The following is a 19332-nucleotide window of genomic DNA, read 5'->3' on the forward strand; positions in this document are numbered from 1 at the left end:
ATATTCTTAAGGCAGCCACTGGCTTTCATTCCTAGTTTCCTGACCCCAACTGCAAACACAAGCCCCAACTGCAAACACACATGAAAAGTCTCATGTACGGCAGTTCCGAGCCCATATGCTCAGAAACCATAGGGGACATCAATCAAACACATAAGCCCTGAATTAAAAAACAATGAGGGCAAACTCAGAACAAAACACAGGACATCAACAACACAGATCTCCCAAAAAAAAAGAAGTGCAATGCATGCTCTTAAAAACCATCAATAACATAAAAAAAAAAAAAAAACCCAAAACAAAACAAAACAAAAAAAAAAACCAAACCAGTAACAACAACAAATGCAAAATCTCCCAACCAAGTTTTTCAATGTATTACAATGGGGGGGGGTGGATGAGGGGAAGGTGTGTGTGTGTGTATATATATATATATATATATATATATATATATATATATATATATATATATAAAATAAAAAAGTTTGAAATACTAGTGCATAGTCAATTACCTAACACCAAGTTTCTTTTCTTTCCATCCAAAGCTCTACTGCCCCTCTGATACTAGCAGCATGTCTACAGGCTAAAACCATAGCAGCAAAACACATTTTTTCATTTGGCATTTACAAAATTAAATTACTGAATAAAAATATAATTTTTTATAAAACTATTTCATACAGTAATAATTTTTAAAGCAAGCTAACAAAAAACTCATAAAATGGTTTAGTACAATAAATGTACCTCCAATGATATTAACCATAAATGAGCATTTACAATCTTGATTTAAAGATCCCATGGTATTAAGCCAACATTTACAGTAATGCATTGTGTTTAGTGATTGAGAAAAGTGATATATTGGAATACCTTTGTGTGTGTGTGTGTGTGTGTGTGTGTGTGTAAAATTTCAAAAACCTCATCATGGAAAAAAATACTGGTCCATTGGTCCTCTAAAAAACAGATAAATCACTTTATGTTTTAAAAAAATCTGCATTAAGATATTAAACTGACTACAATTCATTACCTAAAAATTTAGGTAAGACTATTATTTATTTATTTTTTAAAAATCCTTTTTGTGGGGTGAAATCCCAGAAGATTTCATCCACCTAAATGCACTTGGTGCTGCTCTCAACTGTTGTACCACAACAAAAATAGGCTCTTCTCCCATTCATGAAAAGTCTCATGTAAAGGAATGACATATCCCAAGTCAACTTGAAGTGTTCTGAAAACCATAATGCTTGTCTAGAAACGTCTCACATGACCAGAGTCCGGGTTGAAAAGGCGTTCACATACTTCCGAGCCTGACCAGAAGCCGTCACCTGATCTTCCGTCTTTCCACACGAGGCAGCTTCCCAGGCGCCACCACAAGGCTAATGGGGGGAAAGAGGCCAATGACGAGGTTAGACAGGAGACCCATATTTCAGCCCGAGGATTCCCAATCCCAGCAAGGACAGCTGATGGAATTCTGATCCTCAGACAGCAAAAGGAGATACCAGGGAGCCTTTGTCAGATAAGACCTGATTTACGGGACTCCAGCATTATGAAGGGATATTAATGATCAGAAATCATTTATTGCTAAGAGAGAGGAAACCCCACTTCAGACAAGATCACAAGCTACAGTTGCATCTTGGCCCTTGAGCGCCTTTTGTTGATTAGGGTGATTTTTGCAAAGTTGGGAGACAGGAATGGGACTAATCCTCCCAGATACCTAAGATGTCTCTCAGGGCGTTTACTCATTATGCAAACGGGGGAGGGCTTCAGTTCTCTGAGAGAAAAAGCTCCCACAGGTCCTGCAATCGACTCACTACTAAACATAGTATGTATTTTGTATTATCAGTGAAATATCAATTAATTTAGAAATCTCTGTTGTCCAGGTTAGACACGCTGAAAGATCTACTAGGCAGCATCAATATCCGGGTCTGGTGTTCAACACATCACAGTCATGATCTCACTGACACAGCACACGCACCCTGAGGGGGAGGTTCTTTCTCTCTTCAAACTGGCAGGAAATGGAGACTCAGAGAGTGGACATAACCTGCCCAAAGCTGCTCCGAGGGTGAGGAGTGGAGTGGCTTTGGGCCCAGGTTTGTTTCCTGCACAGTCTGAGACCCTGCCTTCCCTCCATATTGCTTCCAACTGAAATACGTACTTTTTTGCTCTACTTAGTTCCTGAAAGGATTTATGATGCTCACAAAATAAATATAAGATAACAGGGATTAAACAGTAGCCGAGGCAGGGTCATGGGGAAATATGGAAAAAATAAATAACACGACGATGGGGTGATATTTGTACATAAAACGTTTGTCATGAAATACAGTGTGCCAGCTAGATGTCAGCCTCAAGCCTGTGCCTGAGCTCTCTAGCCATCACCGCAAAGGGAGACACAGAAACACAAGCAGATTCGGGGTCTGTGAGCTCAAAACTAAACCGGTAGTTTAGCAAAAGCCCAACTCTTCCCGCTATGGACACCCAAGAGGGATTTTTCCATGCGACAAAAGAATAAGCCAAAAAAGGCCTTTCCTTTTTAGAGCCTCCAAGGTCCTGTAGAGGACAAAGTGAATGCATGGGAACCAGGTGGGGTAAGAGGCACTGTGGGAGGTTCGTGGGGCCGTGCCCAGGTGAAGGGGGGATGGTGCACTGAGACACTGCCCGGGAAGGACAAGATGGGGAGGAGAGAAAAAAGGAACGTACCCTGGGTAGAGAAATAGCTCAAAAGAACCAGGAAGCTGCAGTTTGTACACTGCTTATGGGAGGGACTGCGAGAGAGGAAGATCAGACAGATTTGGTGACAACATTCAGCAAGGGTCACCATGCGCCAGCCATGCTTCCAAGCATTTTCCGTCTTTAATCTCACGCACGTCATCCTGACACAGGTTACCAGAGGCACAGGGGCGGATTGGTGGCCCAGTTTTGCAGACCGGCCAACGGTATAGGAAGAAAGAATGTGGACAACATCCCCAAGGTTAACCAGCTAAGAAGCAGCGAAGCTGGGCTGAGTCTAGGCCCTTGGGAGTGTAGGACGCCCCTGCCATTAGTGTCCTTAACAGTGGAAAATTGCAGGCTCAGCCCAGTGAGGTCTTGGATTGCAGGAAGAAGTGTTTAGATGGTGGGGTGGGGGGGCAGAGTGAAGGTCAAAATCATCAGGCTTTGTAGCAAAGAGGAATCATTCTGAATGAACGTGGCGTTTGTACAGTGATGGGGTTTCCTAGCCTATGGCTGGAACAAAGTGTCAGTGACAGAAGGCTTATGGTGCCATGTTCTAACTTGGGAGCTTGCACAGACACAAAGCTGGTTTCTCGGCTTCTGCCCCACCTGCCACGCAGTCTCACCACTAATGCAAAGGGCATCATCCAAGTTTACACACGTTTGCTCTGAAGGCTCAGAAGCTCAGCACCTACCCTGAAATACTATATAGCGAGATGGATTATCATAATATTTTCCTGGAGTTGTGTATCATAAGGATGACAGGTGTTTGTTTGGGGCTGACTTCTGCCTTGGGTCACATTTATTTTTTTCCTAAACAAAATCACCAGAGTAGTTACAGTATTCCTTTGAAATAGTTCTGAATAAATGATGGTTCTCCAGGTTCAAACAAGCAGATTAAACACACGTTTCTCTAGTGTATATCTGTCCGTACAAATTCCATATTTCAATTAAGTCAGTTGTTTCCATGTTGTTGCTAAATTGTTCAGTGCCATGCTGAAACACCAAATTGAGGCATGAAGCCCAATTAAGAAAAGTTGATGTTACCGTTTCAGTGACTGAGTTAGCATCTGTTGCCACTGCCATGGTGTGACCTGTCACTACTCCAGACTGAAGAGGGAAATATGGCGGACGGCTGCATGAAGGATTGCGCAATGCTCAGAACCAAGGGCATGGGTCTTAAAAACAAGTGAGTGAAGAGGCTACAGAAGGAAATACCTTCATATGCCAATATCATCTATGTAAATCCCAAATCACATAAGACACATGCAAAACCTCAAAATACCTATTTTGAGAGAATCCATACAAACAGATGGAGGGGAAGGGGGAATGAAGGTGAGATTGGAGAGAAAAGTGAGAAACAGGGACAAATGTTTCTATTTTTCTCTGGTGAAGAATTTTTCTACTTAATACTGCTCAGCCATCCAAAAAAAAAAAAAAAAAAGAAAGAAAAATTTTGCCATTTCAAATAATGTGGATGGAACAAGAGGGTATTATACTAAGCAAAATGAGTCAATCAGAGAAAGATAATTATCATAAGATCTCACTCGTAGGTGGAATTTAAGAAACAAAATAGAGGATCGTATGGGAAGACAGGAAAAAATAAAAGATGAAAGCAGAGAGGGAAACAAACCCTAAGAGCCTCTTAATCATAGGAAATAAACTGAAGGTTGCTGGAGGGCAGGGGTCTGTGGGAGATGGGGTAACTGGGTGATGAACATTAAAGAGGACACGTGATGGGCAGTATATAAGACTGAATAATCACTGACCTCCACCTCTGAAATCAATAATCCATTATATGTTAGTTAATTGAATTTAAATAAAAAAAATTTTTTTAAAGAATTTTTCTTAGCTGTGCTTCAATAAATATAGACTTAATTTTTCTAAACATGTAAATTATGTATCTTCTTGAAATTCGACTGTGTTCTAATTGGCTCTCCTACATGGCTCAACACTTTATCCATGTTTAGCTCTTTCTCCAGGAGTAGATATTTAAAACAAGATCAATATGAAAAAGGTACCCTATATTTTTAATTAGTGTTTTAAGGAAACTTTTCAAACAGTCAGTTTTTCCTAAGTCAAAATAGAATTTTCCAAGAAACAAATCGAATTCCAGAAAATGGAGCATCTCAAGGGCATATAAGCCCTGTAGCTCAAAGCCCGGGGAGGGCAAGACGGTTGGAACACATGACTGTCCTGGTGCAGACAAACACCAGGACCCAGTAGCCACTGTGTGTAGAAAAGCCAGTGGGCACCATGAGCGGGCATCTCCTCTTCTGTGGGTGTGAGTACTTCTTACAACAATGAATGAAAAACCTGGTTAGAGCAGACATAGACCAACAGGGTGAGAGTTATGGAAGAGCAGAGGCACCAGTACTCAGGTAAGAGAAGAGGTGCTCAGGTCCAGCAGCTGAAATGACGATGGCCTCCTCTTTTGCTTCTTTCTCTCTCCTTACCTCTTCCTTCCCTCTCCCTACCTTGAAGCCCTGTGGCCCTTGGCCAACTTTTCAAGCAAACAGAAGAGTTTTGACAAAGGGGGATTAAATGTCTTCATGCTAGAATAATATTTTTTACTACTGTCATATATACCTTTGTGCCTCCTTGATTCCGTCTTTAATTTTAGCTTCCTTTACAGGATTGATTAGAATTATGGATTTCTGCACATGAATTCTCGTGTTAATGCAGCCCTGTCACTCAAATGCTAATTCATTTCAACATTAATAATCCTACTACACATCCTCCTCCTCTTGCCTGAGAGTCACCTTGTTTATCCTGAGATGGGCCTTTAATTGTCCTCGGGGCAGAAGTGAACTGTAAACAGACTGTCAAAGCTTTAACTGGGATATCCTGCTAAGGCACTTGAAATAAATACTTGGATCCTTTGTGGAAAACAGAAGAAATAAAATGAGACAAGACCATGTCCACAGGTGGTTTTCTGTCAGAATTAGATTGTCTTCTCGTTTTCCTCTAGAATATAGGTTTTTTCATCATGTTGAACATTATTATATTCACACTGCAACTTCACACAATAGCTGATGTTCAAAAATCTTGGCAAGCTACGTGCATTCCAATTCAGAGTTCTAATAAAAAATTTGCATCAGTCATAAAAAAAAATGATTTTGACAAACCAAAGCAACTCATGAGACAGTACTGTTTTTCTTTAGTTCTGTTTTTAAATAAGAAATAGGTGTCCTAACAAGTAAGGACAAGAATTATCCAATTATTTTATTTAACCCATCTAAAGAAAAGATTTGCTCTGGACTAAAATTCTAAAAGTCAAAAATTCCTTCCCCAAAGGGCATCATTTAAAGATGTATCAATTATAAGACATAATGTAAAAATCTTGAAAACTGTTGAATCTTGAACGTCAGGGATGGACCAGCGATGAAATGTCACTAAGGTAAGGTCAGTGGTCAACTTCTCCCACGCATGAAGGCCTCCCATTGTCTGCACAAAACAGTGAAATGACCCCAACTTCAGGGTTTTTAACTTCTCATAGAAAAAAGCCTTAAAAGTTAGGGAATTAAAGGTTCAGGCAGTGATTGGAAGTTGCCCCATCCACTTGTGCCTCAACTGCCCACCCAAAGCCAAGTTAACTGTTGCTAATGTGATTATAATTTTCCCCAGTTTGGAGTTTTCCCTGCATGTCTCAGGGTTATGGTTCCATCTTACATGTTCATAGACTTTGCAAACATTTATAGGCTAGGATGTCACATATTAGTTCAGACTATTAAGATTAAGACAAGTGCCAAATTGCTCCAAAGCAATTCTATCTTTACTGGCCCAAGGAAGAGTTAGCATCATAGTGTTTACTAAGGTGAACAAAAACAAACAAACAAACAAACAAATCCATGTCTTGTAATGTCTGGGGCAGGGCATCCTGAATTTGAGCTTGATATCCTTTTCCCTCCTTATTCAGCCTTTTCTAGTTCAACCCAAAAGCTGAATATGGCCAACTTGCTTATTTTAAGACATATATAGAAAGCAGGTCACTGAAGTACTACCAACAACTATGTGAATACTTGCTGCGGCAAGTGGAAAAAAGTGACCCAAGCGAGAACAAAATGAGTACAGAGGTATCCAAAGGAGCAGATCAACCACACCACAGTACATTAAGAAATACCTAGAAAGACCTATGTCGTGTGTAGACAGATTGTTTTCCATGTCTGTTGACATGCCAACACAAGAAGCAGAAAAATAGAGAAAACCAATTAATCAGTTGTTTCATCTCCATCATACCAAAGGTAGCTCTGACTACCTTTATTTCAGGAATCAGTTGAGTCAGCTCTCTCTTTGGGTGACCCACTGACATAGTTCTGCAAGAGTGGAACTGGGAATGAGAAAGAATGTGCTAGAGGAAATAGTACACCACAGGGCAAGAAGCCCTGGCCATAGGGGAGGCCTCCTTGCCTCTTTCTGACAGAGACTGTGTACAGCCTTTGCCTGATAATAGATAACACCAATGTCCATGGGCAGTTGTGCTGTCATTTTGAAAGCAATGTTATCTCCATTTCATCGTCCTACCAACCTTGTATGATGAGTGGAGGACATACTAGAGTCCTCAAGTTATAGACAAGAGCATTTTGGTCTGAAGAGGTTAATGAATTAGGATCACATAATCAGAAAATGGTGGAGTCTAAACCAGACCCCAGGTTCCTGTTGTCTGCATGCTAGTTTATCGTGCTCTTCAGCAATGCTGATCATACAAAAAAAATTCACCCTGTTTTTAAAAAAATTCATTAACAATTCATATAAAGATAGGAGCAATCAAAAACACATGGAACTGAAAAAGGGAGTCTCATCTATTTGCAATAATATTTTAAGATTCCTCAATGCTGTGTAAATGTGTTTAAATAATAATGACCCGAGAAAGTCACTTAAATTAAATTCACTGTTTTACAAAAGTAAGGCCATGACAAGCCAAGTCAGGAAATTAAAATTTAAAGCTGTCATTCTGTGGTTAGAAAAAAAGCGGAAAGTGCGTGTGTAAAACAGCATATGAACATATCTTTTACACTTGGGTTTTAAATAGGAATAAAGGGAAATTATAATTTAAGAGAAAAATACAGAAGTTCAGAAGGCTTATAACTTAAGTACAGTTTCGGATTTGCCACTGAAAATGTTTACCTCAAGAAATGTTTATTAGCATAATAAAGTTATTTCAAAATGTAAAGCTAATTAAAAAGCATTTTGAAGAAAAGAGGTAGCTCTTTTCTCCTTGTTGAGAAGGGAGCTTTGCGTTCATACGTGTGTGTCCCAAACTACAAGCTTTCTAAGCCAACTTTTATTTCCCCAAATTAGATAGTTTTATAACCTTCTAGATTCCATCCTCTACCCCCATACAATGAGGGAAAAACATGGTATAATTGTCTAACATGAAGATCTCACATATTCTGAGCTACATGAAAGAGACACAAATATCAAAAATGTCTCAGAACATTTTTATTATGAGTACCTGTTCACTGGTACAATGTAAAATTAAAGCACCTTTAAAAAGAAAAAAGAAATTCAACAATTATAAGATTGTGCAGCTGCCACAAATTCCTTTTGGAAGAAGGCTGAGCATAAATAATTTTAAAAACAAAAAGAACATTATTTGTGCCCAATGGATAATATAGCCTCTATGTAAGCATTATAGTTTATGGATTGTAACTCGGAGTTCTGAGTTGTTAAAATTCATTGCTTCTCAATGACAACCCACATAACACATGGACATACTTAGCACCCTGATTTTGGTCTCTACACACCTTTTTCCACTGAAAGGATCAGAGCTCTTGGGGGAAATGGTTAATTCCAGGAAGAGAGCAAGGAAATATGACTATTAAGCTATAGCAGTGTAAATTAAATGAAATCCGAAAATTCTGTTCCTCAGTGGCATTAGCCACATTTCAAGTGCTCTAGCCACATACGACTAGTGGTTATCAAACTGGACAACAGCATATTGGGCATTTCCATCACTGCAGGAGTTCTATTGGACAACATTGGTCTAGAGATTAAAAGAGATTTAAAAGACTTAACAACAAAATGAAACCTTTTCATTTCTGATTAGAAAAATAAAAAGAATCTTTTTTGGATTAATGGGGGAAACTTAAATAGAGCCACAGAATTAGAATATTAAGGAATTATTGTAAATAACAATGTGTGATGGCGGTATTAGGTCATTTAAAAAAACATTTTTAGAGATACATCTGGAAGTACATAAATGAATAAATGTTGTATTGTCTGGAATTTTAACACATGATAAAAATAGATGCAGTAAATATGGTAAAATGTTAATAAATCAGAATAAATCTAAATCAGAATATTTTCTATAATTCTATGTATGTTTGAAACTTGTCATAATAAAATGTCAAACTCACAGCTTCTTGCATTTCTAGTTTTAGAATATCAAATGTGTATAAGCATGTGCATTTCTTATGTACATTAGAAGCTAGAACCACAAAGGTCCAGTAGTTTGGCCTCAAAAATAGTAATTGCTCTGCCTAACGTGTTATTGCCATAATTAAGCCAGGGATGATTAAAACTGAAATGAGAGAACACAGAATTACTGTAGTCTTCAATAAACTGTGCTTGTGTTTAAGTTACCTAGACTACTGGGTGGATAGGATAGACAATCAATTGCCCTATATAAGTGGCAGACATTTTATATTTTAGAAGTATCAAAATTTTAAACTTTTTAAGGAATCATATCTAGTTGTTTTAATTAAAAACACTATGATAAAAATATCAAGACTATTTGGCTAAAATCCCATTCAATATGTGATTTATTTTAAGTACAAAAGCTGTAGGTTATATAAAGTACTCTTAAGCTGAAAAGCCAGACCATGTAAGAAATGCATTTGTTCGGTAATGCTATTCACAAGCAATCTGCCTAAATAAGTCAAATTGAATTATCAATGGAAATATATGATAAAGTATTATGTCCTAAACAGACAAAATTACCAAACTGCATAAGAACCTATGCAAATATTGTTGAATTGGGACTACATGAAATAGAAACAATATATGCTTAAATATTGAGATTCATTTGATGAATTTCCCAATATTTATCACAGTAGTTTAAAACATTTTAGAAATCGCCTATTTCTATGGTATCAGAAGCTAAAGCTCCAAGACACAAAACAATGGAAATTCTTGGTGTGTACTATTCATTCATTTAATGAGTATTTCTTAAAATGAATTAGTTATCTATTACAGCAGGTTATTAAGATATATTTAAGCAATATGAATCAGTAAACCATATAGTGCAGATAGAAACATTGACTCTAAAATTAACTTCTGGATCTCAATTATTTCATTTAGAGGAATTGACAAATACTGCCTTCACTACATGATCTATATGAATGGCTTAATCCCATTATACAGATATTAGAATCTGTAGAGTGCCAAACACGACTCCTTTATATGGCAGAAAATATAGATTAATGAAACAGGGCTCTACTTAATTTTGAGTCTCAAAGATAACTAATATTTCCATTAAATAATATATAAATACATTAATGATAAAGTTCCATACTAATCATTTTTTAAAAAATACATTAGCATGTTAGATTAAAAAACCTGACAACTTACTTTTTTATAATACTGACAACTTGCCAGTTTTATATAACATATCTTTTATATCAGTTCCATGTTCAGCCCTAATGGTTTTGTCCAAACACTATTCAGTTAGGCCCAAGAGCTAGGATTCAATTTTAGTAAAGTAACCTGGGGTTTTCAACTTACCCAATGACAGTTACTCACATCATGATATCTGTCCTCAAATATACTTACATGTTCACTCTCTGAAATTCAGAATGCCTTTTTTCTGTACTACTGTAAATATAGGTTGAATCCCAGACTAGGTTATAAAATATATGTAAGAGTTACTCAAGCTTACTATACTAACAACAATGGTCAAATTCTAGGCTCTGGAAACCTAGGGCCAAGTATTTTGGAAGGAAGATGGAAAGAAAAACAAAGAATGCATTGCCTTTCTGGAGCCAGGATCAGTCTAGGTTAAATTTTGAAAGAGCTGACCTTCGCCTTGACATTCTTCTAACCTGCTTTCTAGGCCCCCTTTGGCCTCAATGGAGTTTGTTCTCTTCTTCCTGTCCCAGTTCTTGGTGACACACAGGCCTGACTGACTCAGGAACACTCCAGAAGCCCCCCACACCCTGGCTTTCCCTCTTCTGTGTCCTATATTCCAGTCAACCATCAGTCTCTCACCAGAGCAGCTGGATCAGATAGAGGCCACAGGAAAACAATCTGATTACAAAGCAAAATGTGCCTACAGCCCTTCTAGCTGTATTTGTATTACTTAAAAAATAATACCAAATATCACCAATCCTTAAAAAGGGGAAGTTTTAAGATTCTCACAATTTGGGGGGGAGAACACCTACCACAATGATAGGGAAGCCCTTAAGAGGAAAAAAAAAAAAAGACAAGTTCTCAAAGCACACCAACTTATTCTGGTTACATTAATTCACAGTACAAATAGCACTTTCCACTTCTGTCTCTAGGTTTTCTATACATCTTAGGGTTTGTGAAGTTTCCTTCAGGGTAGCTCAGAGACGTGGAGGGGAGGGCTCTGCAGGTGACTGGATGCTGGGCTACTTCATGTTGGGAACTGCTTTAAATACTTTAGGGGAGTAAATTTGCATTCTTTTTTACATTTGGCTCAGGATTAATTTGGCATTTGCTGTATTTCATCAACATACACCTACTTCAGGGTTATAAGGGAAATCTCTTTTGATATTAAAACCCAGGAGCAGACCATCAACTACGGCTTAGCCACACAACACTGGCAGCTGACTTTCTTATTCTGGTAGTCAAATAGATGGTAATCATTTTCCAACTAGTTAATATCAAACTTAATTTTAAACCCAAATAGTGCCTGAGTTTTGATGGCTTACTAATTAAGCATAAAAGGTAAAAATTGGGAAACAAAAAAAAACTGTATCCATAAACTTTTTATGACATGTTTAAGAGCAGAAGAGGAAGATATTGACACGTGTAAGCACTGATCTTGCCCTCAGTCACAGTAAGAAATGTTTCACTTCATCACACTTTGAAAACCTGCTCTAATAAAAGCTTGTGCTGTGTCTCATGTGAGTGGCAATAAGGAATTGTTAGATTTTAGACATCAAGAGTTAAAAGGCATCACTCCTCTATAACTAACGTCTTAAAATAAAACCCCCCCAAAACCCTCCAGATGAGTGTTTTGGTGAATGGCTTTTAAGGCACCAATGTTGGAACAGTAATTACCTGCAAGGGACTCGCCAGGGACCTGTTTTTAGGTACTGTAAATGCTTTGAGAACATGGTCTTCATCTTCTGATACTGGCGTCATTAAAACGGAACTTGTGAGAATATTCTAAAGGGAAAGAACAATTTGGAATTTAAATGACCCTGGAAAACATGAGAGCTGACACAATTTTGACACTGTAGAGAGGAGATTATATGAAGTGATACACATGAGCAGGAACAAGTGTGGGAACCTGCCAGAAATTCTCTTCTTGCTGAGCTTAGAGAAGACCTTAGCTATGCCCCAATCCTAATCCCACTGTGGCAAACACTTCTAAAACAAAAAGCTTTGGGGTCTGATACAGCTCTAGGCAGGAGGTGGGCACTCAAAAAAATAAAAAATCTGCTAAAGGAATTGGTAAATCCATGCTTTTAAAAACGAAAGACTGGGGCGGTTGTGTGGCTCAGTTTGTTAAGCAACTCCCTTCAGCTCAGATCACGATCCTGGAGTCTCAGGACCAAGTCCCACATCAGGTTCCCTGCTCCGTGGGGAGTCTGCTCTCCCTCTGACCTCTCCACTCTCACGCTCTCTCTCTCAAATTAAAAAAAAAAGTGAAAGACTGGGGCACCTGGGTGGCTCAGTTGGTTAAGCAGCTGACTCTTGATTTCAGCTCAAGTCATGATCTCAGGGTTGTGAGATCAAGCCCTGATTTGGGCTCTGAAATCAGTGGGGAGTCTGCTTAGGATTCTCTCTGCCTCTCCCTCTGCCCCTCCTCCTGCTCTTGCTCTTCTAAAATAAAGAAATAAATATTTTCTAAAAATAGAAATGAAAGATTTACTTAGCGCTAGAGAACTCTTTATTTTGTATATTGGTACCAAAATATTTTAGAGCTACAAATTAATGGCAGTGCAGTATAATGGTTAAAACCATGGAATTTAGAACAAGACTTTCTGAGTTCTAATCCTGAACCACCACTTATTGGCTATAAAACCTTAAGCAAGTAAGTAAGCCTCCTTGTGCCTGTTTCCTAGTTGGAATAATGGCAAAGATGATGTTACCAATTTTGCAAGGCTATTGTGAGGCTTCAATGAGGTGATACATCTGAAGTTCTTAGAATGGCACTTACCCCTTAGTACATACTGAATAAAGATTAACAATTGTTATTAGCTCTGATTCTCCATAAAGGACAACCGTTTGCAAACTCCAAACTTTAATGATGGTGGTAACTGAGTGCTAAGAAGAAAGGAGCCATTAAGCCATGACAGGAAATGGAGGAAACAAAGTACATATCACTAAGGGAAAGAAGCCTGTCTGAAAAGGCTACACCATGTATGATTTTAATGATATGAAGTCCTGGAAAAAGCAAAACTATAGAGACAGTCAAAAGATCAGCAGTTGCCAGGGGTTGGCAGCGCCAGAGGTTGGTGGTGAAGGGACAAATAGGTAGACCGCAGAGAATTTTTAGGACAGTGAAACTACTGTGTATCTATCCTATTCTAATGGTGGATACATGTCATAAATTTGTCCAAACCTATCGAATGTATAGCACCAAAGGTGAACCCTAATATAAGCCCTAATATAGACTTTGGGGGAGGAAGGACCAATGATGTTGGTTCATCAATAGTAACAAAGGTACCACTCTAGTGGGGGGTGTCGGCAATGGGGAGGGCTATGCAGGCACGGGGGGGGGTGTGTGGAAAATCTTGGCAGCTTCATAGCTTTGCTGTGAACCCAAAACCACTCTAAAAAACAAAGTTTATTTTAAAAAATGGTGGCAAGCAAAGTCATGCAGTAGTAAGAATAATAAAGGGTGTCTGCTATAGACACGGACTGACCTCATGCTAGATGCTACCTAAAACCAAACAGGAGGCAATGCAACAAGGAGGAAATACTACCCTTAGAAGACAAACACTTGAAAAGAAAATGTAAAATTAACGTTCTGCTTTCATGGAAATATGTATTTTGGCGCAGGAGATTTTTTAAGTGGCAGGGACTCTCAAATCATAAGAATACAAGTAATGAAAAAATCTGCATGGAAAAGAATCTATTTCCAATACATATACAAAAATTTCTATATTCAGCATTAATAATCATGAGAAAATAGTCATACAGCAGAGAACATTTAGAAATAGGATGCATTAAATAGTGCTAAAACCACAGGAGCCTCATGCACCATGCAGAGAATTCTGTGGGGCACCAACATCTCCTAAATGGGCAAGTACTTACTGGCACATCTGTCACAGGCGATGTCTGTGTGAACAGCTGGGTGTTCAGGCTCTCCCCTTCCCAGTGGTTGGAGCAGAAGAAGTTTCCTGCTTTATCTGTTGGGGATTCCACCTAAAAGCAAACAGGAAGTGCTTCGTTGTTTCTAGAACTTCCCACAGAACACTGACCCTTGAGAGTAAATTTCTATAAAATGAATAATATCTGAGGATTTAATGTATATCATGTTGACTGTAATCAAACTATACTGTATAATTGAAATGGGCTATGAGAGCAGAACTTCAACGTTCTCACAAAAAAAATTTAACAAAAGGTCAACATGTGAAGTGTTGGATGTGCCCATTAACTCAGTGAGGGAGAATCCTTCCACAATGTATGTGTATATCATATCATCTTGTTGTACACTTTAAATCTCTTACAACTTTGTCAATCTTATCTCAATGAGTCAATCTCTGGTCAGTCTCTCAAACATTTATCCTTATATGAAAAAAAAATTCCAGAGGCACTATATCCACCTATTGGAAATACTTCTTGCCACCCAAGATAAAACTTTTTCTTTTTTAAAAAGATTTTATTTATTAATTTGAGAGAGAGAGAGAGAGTACATGCATGGGGAGAGGCAGAAGGAGAGGGAGATGCAGACTCCCTGCTAAGCTGGGAGCCTAACTCAGGGCTTGATCCCGGGACCTGGAGGCTATGACCTGAGCTGAAGGCAGATGCTTAATGATCTGAGCCACCCAGCTCCCCCAAAACTAAAACTTTGATCCTTGCAAGTTAGTGTCTTTTTCTTTTATACTAGACACTATTAGATACTATTATTTTAATTTAAATTTCAACTCTCCATGACATCTGGAAATTAAAATTCATGTGTATTAATTATCTATGTGTTTGAGTATCAGTGATAAAAATGTACAGAAAAGAAGTGCCTGCATGGCTCAGTTGACTGAGCATCCATCCCTTGATCTCAGGGTCGTGAGTTCAAGCCCTGCATTGGGCTCCATGCTAGGCATGAAGCCTACTTAAAAAACAAACCGACAAAGTCCAGTAAAATGTTTTCCTCTCTTTTTTTAATCCTCCCTAACACATTTTCTGTTCAAACACGAAGTAGATAGAGGTGGCTTGGCCTCCCAGATGAGAGGTCCCATGCCTACTACAGTCTGACAGTACCTCTTAGCTGCATCTTATAGAAAAATCTTGTACAAAAAGTGCTGTTGATCCCCAGTCCTGATGCCAGATATATAAGGCTGCCACAAGGAACAGAGGCAGCAGGATTCCCATCTTACTCCCTCCAAAGGATCTTGTGCTTACCTCTTGTTTGATCTTTTTCAGCAAAGGGGGTCCATTTTCTTGAAACTCAGCAACAATGCCAGGTTCGTCCGATTCCTGCTTGATCACATCCTGTAGGTCTTCTACTAGGTGAGATGGTGTTTGAGGCTGAAAGGAAGAGTGGGCACGTGTGCGTCAGAGGACAATTTCTGTCTGTGCTAATCAACTGGCTAACCTTGGGAACTTGGCCCAGACTTACTAGCATCTTCAGAGGACCATATTTAATTTCTTGAGCTGCCAGGGCATGTTTGAATGGTGTAGGAGTTCTTGGAGAGCTTTCTAGGATTGACCTTTTGATAGCTGGAGTTCTAAAACTTTAAAAAGAAAACAAGTGTTGGTTCAGTTATAGAAGAACATTTGTCCTTCCCATCACTCTATCTATTAAATGCAATATTTTTGTACTGAATAAACTCTGTTATTGATATACAATTGGGTATGTGAATTAACCATATATGTGTTGTTAAGAAAAAGATAATATACATATATATATATCACATATTACCAAATAGTTCAAATTAGGATACTCTTAAGAGGATTAAACTATTTTTTTTCATCTTTCTTTCATCATTCTGGAGACACAGTGATCCTACGTTTTTATAATGACTAAAAGCTTTATAAAGATCTGTTGTCATTTACAAATCAATTTGATCTATTCATTAAAACAGGCCCACAACAGAAAACATGCGCTAACCTTTTAAAATGTACTTATTGTAAGGGGAAATTGTAAGATATCATTTTTTAAAGGTTTCTTATAATTCATCTTGATGTTCTCCGCCATTTCTTTGAATTGGGGAAGGGTTTTTTAAAATATAAACATTGCTTAACCACTCCTTAGCTTCTGATCATATGATATTACTGGGGATTTTAGAAGTCCTATCTCTAGATAAATTTCAAAAAGGAAATATAAGCTTAAAGCATATGCACTACTCAAAGAACCATACCATTGTTATTCTGAGTTTTATAATCAGAGAGGAAAGGAGGATGAAAATCTTATCCTTAGTGAAGAAGAAAAAGCCTTACTGAGCAAATGGAACAACTGAATGGAAAAGTTATATGAGTATGATCTCACTTCTACATGTGGTCCTACATAGTCCTTCTGAATAGGACTTTTTTTTTTTTTTTTAAGATTTTATTTATTTATTTGACAGAGGGAGAGAGAGCACAAGTAGGCAGAGAGGCAGGCAGAGAGAGAGAGAGAGGAGGAAGCAGGCTCCCTGCCAAGCAGAGAGCCCGATGTGGGGCGGATCCCAAGACCCTGGGATCATGACCTAAGCCAAAGGAAGAGGCTTTAACCCACTGAGCCACCCAGGCATCCCTGAATAGGACATTCTGAAGTGAGTTACAAAATGTAATTGAGTTTACCTACTGACTTGCCACCCCTAGGTAGTTGTAATGTGCCTAGGACAGATATAGTCAATGTGGGAATATCCATGATTAGATACATAAAAATGGGTCAGATATTTGGAGGCTAAATTCCATTAATTAAATGAAAGTAAATAATTTTATTCTTGAACCAAGCACTTACATAGTATTTTCCTTTTGAGTTTTCACAGTCTGGTCTCTATGAAATGGTGTTGTAACAGTCAATTTGTGACCACTGAGAGGTGTGGAAGTTAAAGAAGGCATTTCCAAGTCTAAGTTTTCATGGTTACCAGAAGTGTTTAAGAACTAAATATGGAAAGAAAGAAAAAAAATTACATAAGCACTGATTCTTTATTCAGCCCGACTTAAATATCACACTGATAACAAGTGAGTATGTTTTACTGACCCATTCTGTAAAATAATAACGATATTAATAGGCACATAATGTTGGACAGGGTATTGTTTTATTTCAGTTGGAGTGCAATTTGGAGTGCAATTTCCAAGCAATAAAATCTAGGGTCATTCTGAAAAATTCACAAAATCCTATGAAAATATTCTTAATAAATACTATTTGTCATTAAAGAGAATGAGCTACATACTTTAAGATTATAGCCTTAAAGTGATTTTTTGGAAAGTAATTATTGTTTTTCTTTCATGCTGTTTTTTTTTCTCTTTAATGACCTACGAATTATCATGATGGAAGGTTTGCATTATATGGAAAGTTCTTGAATAATAAGATATGTTTCTCAGAATGTCATTGTTCTGGGGCAATCATAGGTGTTCCTCAAAAAGTTCTAAGGTAAAATAAGTTTGGGAAACAAACATATCATAATCTCCTCCTGGATATTCACAAAGTGCATCAGTGTCTTTAAAAACTCTGAGAGGTCCTGTAGTAAAGAAACCAATTTTAACTGTGACATAGTGTTTCCCAAGCTTATATTCTTATATATTTAGATTTTTTCTGGAACATCTACTAAAGCCTTGCAGAACTAATATTCTCCAGAACACAATTTGGAAGATGCAAACAAATAACAAGATAATTTGGGGGGGGCAGGTGCTTCATTTGCTCACATTTAAAGCTCTCCTTAAAATAAACTCAATAGACGTACTTGGGAAAATGTGTTAAAGTGCCAAATTATCTAATAACTTCAATCAGTTTAGCAATTAAGGACTACAAGTCTCTGATAAGAATTATAATTTCCATGCCTTGAAAAAACTCTATGCAATGAGAATATTCATGGCAAAAACCATGTTGATAAAATAGTATGGCATAACCTAAAGAAGCCAATGTTGAGGAAATTAAAATTAAAACCTAAGTTGTTTTCCTTAAGTATTTGTTCCTTATGCTTTCCCAAAACTTTCCCCACTGAAGTATGGATCAGAACCTCTCAAGCTTCTGGTTGCAACCCAAATGCTCTCCAAACCCAGTTTGGTTCCCTCCTCCCTGGGTCAGTGAATCACAAAATAATAAGTGAACAAACAGGCAGAAAATCTGCTAAAGTTTTTAAGGAGGGGGAAGGGATGGGAGAAAAGGAAGGGATAGAAATGTTAAACTCTAACATTGGAGGAAATAAAAGCACATCCCATGCAACTAACAGTGTTTCAAATTACCCGCAAGAAAGAGAGCATTATGACACAATCAGCAGTCAGCCTACAGACGGCTCCAGCTATGGGAGGCAGTATGACGTGGCAACAGCCAGAGTCAATGATGGAACAGAATCAGTGAGGGCAATAGTAATTAGTCATTTGTTCCAAAGGATTAGTGTCCAGATTATTAAGGCTCGAGTGGCTGTTGAAAATTAGTAAAAGCCGTGCAGAAACCGTGCTCTACCTGTGAAGGGGAGAAGGGTAGGCTTTTGACAGGGGAACGCTGGGGAGTTGAGCTGCTGACGTCAGCAAATACGAAGGAGCTAGAGTCTCCAGTGGCCAAGGGGCTAGCCTGGCCCCGCTTTTTTCGTAGGATGACCAGTGGAAGTGTGCTGTGCCTCGAAGGAGGTGAGGGCTTGAGCGGGTCAAGGGAACCCTCGTTCAACTTGAGTCTGTGCGCCCTCGTGCTAGGCTCTCCTGCAGGGCTAGTCACTCTGCCCTCTCTTTGCTGAAGCTGTAGGGCTTTGCCTGCATGCTGTTGGCTAGGTGAAAACTCTGGTTCTTCACAGAATTCAAAACTGCTGAGATCACACCGTGATGAAGAATCCTGAAACAATGTGGGAGGTGCAGAACTTTGAGACAGTGTGTGCCTGCTGCGTGCCACCACCTGAAACAGCACTGAGGAAGAGATGCTGACGGCGGACAAAACACCTGGTCCTCTTGAGAAATGGCTTCAGGATTCATGATTGTTCTGGGACGCTGCATGGCGGGTCTCCCATGCTGCCTGCAGGCTAGTCCCAGCAGACATGCCATAGGGAACCCCCCAAACTCTCTCACTTCATGCAATCCAAAGCAAAAAGGAAGCCTGTTCTAGATGGCACATTTTGGCAAGGGGCATCCTATTTGATGGATATGCCA

The 19332-nt window shown here is 38.6% G+C and overlaps 1 protein-coding gene across 2 annotated transcripts in view; it reads right to left on the bottom strand.

Annotated features, from left to right (window-relative positions):
* Positions 1–816: 816 nt before the first annotated feature.
* Positions 817–19332, bottom strand: part of MYB (MYB proto-oncogene, transcription factor) — a 33261-nt gene continuing 14745 nt past the window's right edge. Inside the window, exons 10-16 of one of the 2 annotated variants that reach the window (XM_059177488.1) lie at positions 18659–19021; positions 16991–17133; positions 15665–15779; positions 15448–15573; positions 14143–14253; positions 11938–12045; positions 817–1358 (exon numbers count right to left, since the gene is read on the bottom strand). In XM_059177488.1, coding sequence (XP_059033471.1) covers positions 1242–1358; positions 11938–12045; positions 14143–14253; positions 15448–15573; positions 15665–15779; positions 16991–17133; positions 18659–19021 — 1083 coding nt within the window. In that variant the 3' untranslated portion in view covers positions 817–1241. The remainder of the gene's footprint in view (positions 1359–11937; positions 12046–14142; positions 14254–15447; positions 15574–15664; positions 15780–16990; positions 17134–18658; positions 19022–19332) is intronic. The other variant, XM_059177489.1, reaches the window with a different exon arrangement.

The sequence above is a fragment of the Mustela lutreola genome, chromosome 6, assembly GCF_030435805.1.
Source record: "Mustela lutreola isolate mMusLut2 chromosome 6, mMusLut2.pri, whole genome shotgun sequence".
In the NCBI taxonomy this organism is placed as follows: Eukaryota; Metazoa; Chordata; class Mammalia; order Carnivora; family Mustelidae; genus Mustela; species Mustela lutreola.